At 45.7% G+C, this 10,318-nt stretch overlaps 1 protein-coding gene across 3 annotated transcripts; it reads right to left on the bottom strand.

Moving 5' to 3' along the window:
- Nucleotides 1-1,662: 1,662 nt before the first annotated feature.
- MRPS33 (mitochondrial ribosomal protein S33) lies at nt 1,663-9,714 on the bottom strand. Of its 3 annotated transcripts, none has more exons than XM_030543989.1 (4): nt 9,615-9,641; nt 7,836-7,887; nt 5,136-5,391; nt 1,663-2,329 (listed from the first exon to the last, which is right to left on the bottom strand). In XM_030543989.1, exons 3-4 carry the CDS (start codon nt 5,348-5,350, stop codon nt 2,224-2,226), a joined length of 321 nt encoding a protein of 106 aa, XP_030399849.1. In that variant the 5' UTR covers nt 5,351-5,391; nt 7,836-7,887; nt 9,615-9,641; the 3' UTR covers nt 1,663-2,223. The 3 variants fall into 3 exon arrangements, with proteins under 3 accessions (XP_030399849.1, XP_030399842.1, XP_030399838.1); XM_030543982.1 differs by lacking the exon at nt 7,836-7,887 and adding an exon at nt 6,559-6,621 and having other exon boundaries at nt 9,615-9,632; XM_030543978.1 differs by lacking the exon at nt 7,836-7,887 and having other exon boundaries at nt 9,615-9,714.
- Between the last annotated feature and the right edge of the window lie 604 nt (nt 9,715-10,318).

Raw genomic sequence — 10,318 nt, 5'->3', positions numbered from 1 at the left:
TATTATTCAGGGTACGCTATAAGAACCATCTCTTCTCTCTTCCCTGCAAGGAATTGGGAAGGGGAATGATTGGGAAAGGTAGTGGTTGTTTGGGTGTAAATACTGGAGTTAATTATTTTTTAGACTGGGGTCAGCAACCTTTCAGAAGTGGTGTGCCAAGTCTTCATTTATTCACTCTAATTTAAGGTTTTGCATGCCAGTAATATATATTAATGTTTTTAGAAGGTCTCTTTCTATAAGTCTATAACTAAACTATTGTTGTATGTAAAGTAAATAAGGTTTTAAAAATGTTTAAGAAGCTTCATTTAAAATTAAATTAAAATGCAGAGATCCCCAGACCAGTGGTCAGTACCTGGGCAGTGTGAGTGCCACTGAAAATCAGCTCGCATGCTGCCTTCGGCATGCGTGCCATAGGTTGCCTACCTGTTTTAGACATTTGCCAAAGGTGACCAGAATTTGTGATGGGTGCTAATTTGTAGATTGTAGTATGAATTGGAAAAAAATAAATTATGTAATATTGAGATTTTAAATGCTCAAAAGTCTAGAAACAAAGTTAAAGTCTCCTCTCAAACTGCTTCAGCACACTAAACACACATAATTTGTGTGCGTGTGTATGTGAGAGAAAACTTTGTTGATTAGTTTGCCAGGGAAGACACCATAAAAAGGATTAACTAACATAAGATGCGTAAAACTCATTTACAGTAATAGTAAACAGAGCTGCACAAGGAGTGGATTGTATGCTCTAGAAGCCATATTTTTGAATTTGGATTGTCTATATAAAACCTTAACCCTAACATCACTGTGAACGCATAGACCCACACACCAATTTCTACTGGGTAGCTCCAGCTGGAGTATACCTATAAAGTTACCCCCATTCTCAAGTGCATGTGGCATAAATACACAGAGAAGAGTATGCCTCCCTGATGATTTTTACCTTCAGTGTTTATCTGTATGTTCCAGGGTATGCAGAAGGTGTTTATTTCAGTAGGTGCCTCTGGAGTTTGAAAGCTTGCTATGTACTACAATCTCCCCCATCATGCACACAAGCCTTTTAACTTGGCCCTCTCCTGCTAATTCACTTGCCACATCCAGGAAGGCAGCCAAGGGAGTACTGTTAGCAGTACATCGTGCAAGTGGGGAAAGGGAAAGAGCTGGGCCTATATGCTTGGAAGAGAAGGCATCAGCATGTAAAGTGGGAAGAGGGCCAGAAAGGTATACCTAAAACACAGGAACAGATGTGGATGTATCTTCTGTTGCTGCACCCACAAAATGGGAAAGAATAGACAGGAAGAAAGACAAAAGAAGGGTAAGGAGACACATACTTGCTAAAATGGATAATGCTGCAGGAGCCTAGCTATAAAGATGGCCCCCAATATCAATGAACTAGAGTTAATTTCCTTGTGGAATAATACATACATGTCCTTACAGACAAACAAACATCCTTGTCTGATCTCCTTTTGGAGTAATACATATTTAACAATACATGTGGTAGGGACCAGAACTTGGAAGCAATTTAGAATCCTCCCACAACTTCTATCATCTGTAGATCTAATTATACACAGTACAGTGAGTGTTGTGGGCAGGGAGGGACCAGGAAGTGCCCTCCAGGGCAGAATGCAAATAAATTGTTTCTACCATTAAGCAAAAGCGACCACCAAGGTAAAGGGTAGGGAAGGTAAAGCTTTATACATTATAAACTGATGTTCCAGGCTACATAGTAGCAGAAGGCATCATTCTTACTGAGTCTGAATCAAACAGCACTGGGGTCAATATAAGCAGATTAGACATACTTATGAATGAAAGAAGGTAGAAAATGTAGTATTTTGGTGAAAGTGAAAAGTGAAAGAAACAAGGACTGAAAGCAGCAGAGGTGAAAGCAAAAATGTAGACCGGTTTTTATTGCTGCCTCAGGTAGAAAAGGGCTCCCATAGCAACTGAAACCCAAATCATCATCATTATGGGTGCTGGAACATACTGAATTATTTCCATATATACAGTCACTGATGAAAAAAAAATCATCCCCCAAAAACCTGAGCACTCAAAGAGGCCTAGTAAAAAGAGAGTTCAATTCAGAGTTTAATATCTGGCAGACTGCTTACACCCAATCCCCACTGCAGCCATGAACTCAACTGCATGCAAATCCTTCTCCGGTTGGGAAGAAAGGGATAGGGCTGCTTTTGCTCTGACATTTCCAAAGTAATCCGTTGCAGTTCCAAAATAGCACTATTTCTTCTTAGTAGCTCTCTTTCCTTCTCCTTTCTTAGGTTTTCCTTTACCACGGAGCTTCTTCAGCCGCCTCATCTCTTCCTTGAAATCTTGATGTTCATCTCTGAATGGAAGAAAGAGAGGGAAGAGGGTTAAATTTAACTTCTTCCAAAAGAACAAGAGTGCAGTGGGTTCTGGTGGCCAATACTTCCCACTCAGAATGGTAGATTCCCACCTAGAAGAACGGAGAGATGTCCACAAAACAAGATGAGATCTAAAGTAAACATACATGTACATTATCCTAGTGTGTTTTACATCAAGAAGAAAACAAACCAACAACATATTTTGCATTACATCAGCACCTTCCATTCAAGAATCTCAAAGTACTTAACAGAAATTAAGGAATGAAGCCTACCACCAACACGTGAGGTAGTGTTATTCCAATTTAAAAGGTGGGGTAAAACCAAGACTAAGGGCTTGGCTACATTTGAAACTCCAAAGGGCTGCCGTGGGAATGCTCCCGCAGCAGCGCTTTGAAGTGCGAGTGTGCTCGCGGCACCAGCGCTGGAAGAGAGCTTTCCCAGCGCTGCAAGTACTCCACCTCCCCGTAGGGTTTAACTTACAGTGCTGGGAGCCGCGCTCCCAGCGCTGGGTCACTGTTTACACTGGCGCTTTACAGCACTGTAACTTGTTGCGCTCAGGGGAGTGTTTTTTCACACCCCTGAGAGGGAAAGTTGCAGCGCTGTAAAGCATCAGTGTAGCCAAGGCCTTAGAAGTGAAGGGACTTCCTCAGTCACAGCAAGTCTGTGGCAGAATGAAAAACAGGATGCAAATCTCCTCACTTGCAGTCTTGTTGTTCATCCAATGCTCTGCAACTCCCACACCCACACCTATTCCCAGGCAAGTCTGATGGTTATCCAGATGTGTTAGAGAATGAAGCCTATATTGAATCTCATTGAAAGATTTCCTTTGGTACTAATGGAATTAACAAGATTGCCTTTATCAGCAACAAATGATATATATTTCTTACAGTATATTTATTGATCCATTGTGCTCAAATGGGAAGGAAAATATAAAATCAACAAGAGACAGAAAATTAAAATCCCATGCCCCCAAGCTAGCTCAGAAGTCTCATCTTGTGTTGCAATGTCAATTAAAGACTTAAGTTTGGGTCATTAGCTCCTGAGAAGAGAGGCAGGGAGGGCTGCAGTTATACCTGGCATTGCTCTCAATTGATTTCACTGAAGGATTCTGGAGGAATCTACATCTGCCAGTGAGATCTTTATTATTTATTTATATTATCATAGCGCCTAGGAGCCCTAGTCATGAAGCAGGACTCCCCTGCGCTAGTTGCTGTAAAAAAAGCAGTAAAAAAGTGAACAGGGCTGGGGAAGTACAGGACAGGAAATCCTGGAGAACCCTTTAAATAAATTCCACTCCATCTCCCATCCAAATGCAACTTAGCAGTGGAAAGTGTGGGAAAATGGGTAGTAGCACCTCAAGCTTGTCTAAGGCTGCTGCCCTGCTCTTTTTAATGCTTCCAGAAAAGCTTAAGAATTATTCCCAGGCCCTCTTGGTCTTTAGATCTGTGTCGAATGTCTACTGCCTGCCACAACATTTATTTCTGAATAGCACACCTGAGCCACTGCAGGCCTCTCTGAGCATACACAAGAAACAAGACACTTGAGTGAGCACAGTTTATAGTTTGGTGTTTTGTGCCAAGAGGAAGTTATTCTAGGAAGTGTTGTTCTTACAATAGTGCAGGCAACACCTGGATGGTCACTATATAATAGGTAGGATTTCTATTTCTAGTATGGGAAAGAAACTCCTATAAATTCCATGCCAGTTGGCCAGAGTAAAGGCTGCATTTAACTGCCTCAAAGAACATCTACAAGTAATCAGTTCAGAGTTTCCTTACTCAAAATTGTAATACTCATTTAGACGCTTAAATATAAATGTTTCTAGTCAATGTTGTTCTCCTCTATTTGGAAAACAATTTCCCTTCATTCTGGATGGTTTGAAGGTGACTTAGTTTTTTAAAACTTAAAGAAAAATCAACCACCACCAAAATTTCAAGGATGGGTACTGAAGTAGCCATAAACACAGGGTAAGATATTTTAGCAGTTGGTGTGTTAACATGCTATACGTCTTTTGCAGCTCCTTGAAAAAACAGGACACCCCATAATTGTTGCCTTAGCTTCTGTTCTGCAGACAGACATCATACCTATTATTCATCAGCTTTGCAAAACAATGCTTTCTTAATGGATAAGGCCCCTGTCCCAAACAGCTAGAACAGGGGTTCTCAAACTTTATTGCACCACAACCCGCTTCTGACAACAAACATTATTACAAGACCACGGGGGAGGGGAAGGAGGGATGACGAAGCCTGAGCCCATCCAAGCCCTGCAGCCTCCAGTAAAGGGGGGCAAAGTCAAAGCCTGAGCCCCACCACCCCAGGTGGTGGGGCTCAGGCTTCGGCTTCAGTCCCAAGTCAAACCCTGTGCTTAGGTCTCAGCTTTGGGCCCGGGCTGCAGCATCTAACGTCAACCCTGGTGACCCCATTAAAACAAGGCCACGATCCATTTTGGGGTCCTGACCCACAGTCTGAGAACCACTGAGCTAGAAGAAGCATGCCCCATATTGACATGTGATTGCTTAACTACACCCATTGGTCTACGAACTCTTGCCCACAAAAGGTTCAGTGCATCTAAACAGGAAAAACTACATAAATAACCAGTCCACATTTTACTCTATTCTTCCCACACCAAGCACAGCAAAAAAGTGCTTCTTCTATACGACCTGTCTGTTTTCTGAACTGCACCACTTTAATAGTTCTGCTGCTGCTTTAACACAACCCTAATAGAATCCACAAGTCCTTGTTGCCCAGTCCATCCCCCTCACCCCCCGCCCCCATTACACACAGAGATCACCTGTAGAGGCCAAAGAAGCGGAGTTTCCTCATGAGGGCGAAGTAGGTGTTATGAGGGGGATACCAATCGTAGACCTCCTTCCGTTTGGCAAGGGGCTGCTCGCTGAACAGCTTCACTACTTTCATGGACTTATTGTCTGTTGGCCTGACAACTTCTCCAAATATCCGGGCACTCAGGCGGGCCATCCGCAAAGCATAATTGGAAAGAGCAGACATCTCCAGGCAAAGAATGGACACGCACACATATGCACACTTCCCTACAGAAGGAAGAGGAAAAACTGCAGCTATTTGAGATGTTCCAGGATCCCAAGCGTTTGCCAGTATGATCCTGTCTTCCACTCTCAAATCACACTTGCAATTCACAGGAGGGGCATCATGCTTGAGGCTGCATTTCTCACTGCAGCACAGCTGATGCCAATGTCTTTGACATAACCATAAAACACATTACGTATCACTTTTAGCACATCTGAGGTTTGTCATCCCAGCTCTATGTAAAACTAGTCTAATTCCTAATATACAGTATCAGAGGGGTAGCCATGTAAAAGCAGCAACGAGTCCTGTGGCACCTTATAGACTAACAGACGTTTTGGAGCATGAGCTTTCGTGGGCGAATACCCACTTCGTTGGATGCATTCTCATGCTCCAAAAAGTCTGTTAGTCTATAACGTGCCACAGGACTCTTTGCTGCTTTTCCTATATACAGTTCTCCTTATAGAGACATCACTTAATTTGGTAGTCTCTCCAGAGAATACAAGGATTAAATGGCATGAAGACTCAGGCCAAGATCCTCAAAAGGTTTCTAGGCATCTAGCTACCACTGATGTCAACATAGTTAGTAGATTCATATCTCCATTTCTTTCTCCCATTCCTCATCTCTTTGGATTTCATGCATGTCCTCCACCAAGACGTTGTTTTCTGTCAGTTTTCTCTCATATCTGTCCTTTTGTTTGAAGCATGTCCCCACCTTCCTCTTCCAACTATTTTTCCACTTTTGCCTTCTCTTTTCCAAGAGAACCAACATGTCAACAAACTTCCCTCCAACCAAGGAGACTCCCTCCAGAGTCCCTCACTTCTGCTCCTTCAGACAGCCAAATGGAATCTCTCTAGAATATAAGATGCTCTCAGAGTGATATTCCAAACTTTTAGCCATTACTGCTAGACCACAAGAGCAATTCTTTCTCTCCCAATCCTAACGATCCCTCTGATGTTTTTCTTCAGCTCTCTTCACATTTCTCCTTCCCCATTTCTTTCCTCATCTTCCTCTCTATTTAAATTTGTTCTTCCCCACAGAATAGCTCTCAAGCTCCTACTGTCCACTGAATGAACCTGACAAACCTTGTTAGATTCATTCTACTTGCTGGGATCAATGGGGAAGCAGCTACCCAAGATGAGACAAATGAGAGAGAGAGAAGGAAAAGACTAACCCTTTTATTTGTCTTGGCTTCAGCAGCAGATGGCCCCTCTGATTCTTTCCCTAGGATTGACAGCTATAAACAGGAGTAAGTAGATTAGATCTGCTTTTCTCTATTATTGCAGTCAACTCCACTGGGGAAGCATTGCGTACGAGGCACAGAGGTACAATCCTCTGTTCGGGATATTCCTGGCAGTGGAGTTTCAAGCAATTTATGTTATATGTCATATAGGGCTAGTGAACAAGATCATACGGGATTCCCATGATCTTGTAATGACTTCAAATCCCCTGTGCTGCCCATACCATGCCTGTCTGGTGAACAGGTGATGGTTTAAATCTTTAGAGCTGTCAGCATTCTTTCATGAGCACTAGATTGACTTTAAAGTCCTTGTTTTCTTTTAAAAAGCATTTCACAATTGCATCCAGAAATCAACAAGAGAATCAAGATGAGCATAAAATATTAGAGATTTATAAAAGCAACAGTGAAGACCATCTGCAGGAGCAAGCCAAGTAGATTTAACTAAATTAATTGGGAATATTTTGTTTAATAACATTATCTTGAAGTAAATATTACCCCACGTAGGCTTTTACATTGTGGAGGAGCTGGTGCACAATCGCCTCCTTAGATTTGCTCCCACTGGTGCTCAATAGCAAGATGAAACGGGGGGAGGAAGTAAATTCAGCACCCAAATAATAATGAAGTGTTCTGGGTCAAAAGGGAATATGAGAAGAACTACAATGGGAGGGCAAGCAAAGTGTCAGAGGCTTTAAGGCAAAGCAATGTCCTAACGTGAGGAGAGAGAAGTTCTGGAACAGCTGCAGTCCAGCATCTCAGTTTATCATAACCATGGGCTACACATAGTAGAGTTAACATAAGCCTCTCCTGTGCTACAGTGGCTCTCTTTCTTAGGAGGCAGCTAGACATCACACAGCCATGCTGTATCACAGCACTGGCCTTTTCTAAACAGATATCCTGAAGTCCTGCATTTGTAGGTCAGACCTAAATGGAATTGATTATTATTTTGCATTGGCCACCACCTGCACAGATACCAATGCACTCTACTGTGTCACAACCAACCCTCTCCACTCTCCCTTTTCCACTGTGCCAGGAGAGATGAAACCACTCTTAGCTCCTGGATGATGCAAGACAGCAGAATGGTGATGGGTTTTTAATTTAAGTCGCTGCTGGAATCTTCTAAATAGCCTAATCCAAGGTTGGAGTCCTTAGCTAATCCTATCTAATCTAAGAATACCAGAGAGATTAAACGGGTAAAAGTTGAAAACTCCCACTGGTGTCTGAAGAAAGAGCTATCCAAGCCGGTCTCTTTGGTGACCTGAGTTTCTGTAAGAAGCAGATGGAAAGTCTGAGCATAGTACATGAAAGACTACTGATACTGCACACTGCCCCAAGTGGTTCTGTGCCCTGCTCTGTTCACAGGTGCTGCCCCTGCAACTCCCATTGGCTGCAGTTCCTGACCAATGGGAGCTGTGGGGACAGCGTCCAGAGCCCCAGGCTGCCCCTATGCATAGGAGCCAGAAGGGGTGACATGCTGCTGCTTCCGGGAGCTGCGCAGAGCGGCCACTGACCCTACTCCCCCGTGGGAGCTCGAGGGCCGGATTACATTGGCTAGTGGGCCGGCCCCGGGGCCATAGTTTACCCACCCCTGAGCTAGCCACACTAGGGGCTGGCCCACACTTCTGGATGACAGTGATGTTATCAGACCGACTGTTAGCAGTTTAACACTGAATGCTGTTTTCTGATAGGTTGTTTGCCCTGACCTCATCCCACTCCTTCACTGTCCTTCCCACTCCTTTTCCTCTTAAATGCCACTCTTTCCCTCTTCCCCTTCCTCTACTATAGCCCCCACAGTATAGTCTTTAAAAAGACCTGCAGACCACAGGATTAGTTCTCCCTTATTAATATAATTTTTAACCTGACAGTGTCTTTAGAGATAGGCGACAATGCAGGAGAGGGCCAGAAACAGAAGAGAGTGAGCCTCATTAACAATAGCTACCTGTCTGCTTCCAACAGTTTCTGATAAAATATGAACTAATTTTTAATGTTACATTGCTATCCATTCTAAGGGCCCTACGTCATTTCAAGTGCTTTCCATGAAGAGGAAAGACACTAGCATTCTAAGTGGAAGGCATAGTTTAGATTTTGACAAACAAGAATAAAGGGGTTGGGTTACAATACCAAATTATAACAAAAATGTTCCCATTCGTTTTATTTTTAAAAAGTGAAGGAATTTTTTTTTAAAAACAGTGAAACATTTCATCTCATTGCCGCATCCAGAACTCACAAGACCCTGATGGATGCCATGGCGAGCACCAATTGCAAAAGCCTGCAGTACCCATGGTGGCGATATCACAACAGTCTCTGTGGCTGAGAACCACTGATACAGTTCAGGGCCAATAAATTCACCCCCTACACTAAGTTATTCCTTAAAGTTAGGTACAGCTGCTATCCCGCACAGCACACAGACAAGCTTCCCCTCCATCCCACCCAACACGCACAGAGAAGCCCCCTACACAGCAACATGCCTCCTTCCCACATCATGCCACACAGAAGCCTCCTCCTCCCCCACTACCCTATACACAAGCCCCTCCCAACTACCACCCCTCCGCCCAGGTACCCTTCCTGCAATATATACACGCATGAGCCCCCTTTTACTAGCCTCCACAGGAACTCCCAACACACACACACACACACGAGCCCTTCCCCCTATCACAGGTGCCCCTCCTCCCAACACACACACGAGCCCCCCCACAGGTACCCCTCCCCCAACACATACGTACACGAGCCTCCCCCCCACAGGTACCCCTCCCCCAACACATACGTACACGAGCCTCCCCCCCCACAGGTACCCCTCCCCCAACACATACGTACACGAGCCTCCCCCCCACAGGTACCCCTCCCCCCAACACACACGCACACGAGCCCCCCCCCACAGGTACCCCTCCCCCCAACACACACGCAGGAGCACCCCCTCCCCTTGGCGCACAGCCTCCTGGGCTCCCTGCTCTCCCCCTAACCGGGCCTCACAGACGCCTCCACTCCGACCTCACCTCTCTGCCCCGCGCGTCATGCAGCCACCGCCCCCACCGGAAGTGTCCTCCCGCTAATCTCACCGGGCTGCAACACTCCGTAGAGCGACAGAGAGCGACGCCTCCCCGTAACCACCCAACACCAGACTGTTAGTCTTGCGCATGCGCTGTACGGACACCGCCTGCTCGAGTCCCTTCTTCCCCGTGTGGGCGACGTCAGGGAACGGCGGTTGTTGCAGTGCCGAGGGTGGGGGCGCGGCGCTCGTCCCTGGGCGCGCGCCCGCTGCTGGGTCGCCGCCCGTTCTTGGGCGGGCGGGAGCTGGTTCTCTCCCTCTGACTAGGGGGGCATCCCGGCACGGGGTTTCCTGGGAGGGGGTGGAGGGCAGGGGCGCGCGCCCGGGGAGCGCTCTGCTAGGCAGCCGCGGCTGGTCCCCAGGGCAGGCAGCGGGTGCTCACTGCCCCGCCCCCCCAGGAGCTAGGGGGACGGCTGCCGTGCCCTGTCTGCAGCGCCCTCGGGGCATTCATTTAGAAGGGGGCTCTTTGCCCGATGCTCAGCAGCCCTGCCCCAGCAGGAAGCTTTGCCCCCACGGCATCTGCCTGACACCGTAAAAGCTAATTCCTGAATGTCAGTAGGCGGCACAGCTCTTCTGACACTATTTAAACAAGTGAATTTCCTGCTTGGAACAACCACCTTGTTAGAAGGGATAATGAATGAGCAAGTGTAT

This window comes from Gopherus evgoodei, chromosome 1 (genome assembly GCF_007399415.2).
Source record: "Gopherus evgoodei ecotype Sinaloan lineage chromosome 1, rGopEvg1_v1.p, whole genome shotgun sequence".
Lineage (NCBI taxonomy): Eukaryota > Metazoa > Chordata > Testudines > Testudinidae > Gopherus > Gopherus evgoodei.
This window is presented reverse-complemented; position numbering and strand designations above follow the sequence as displayed.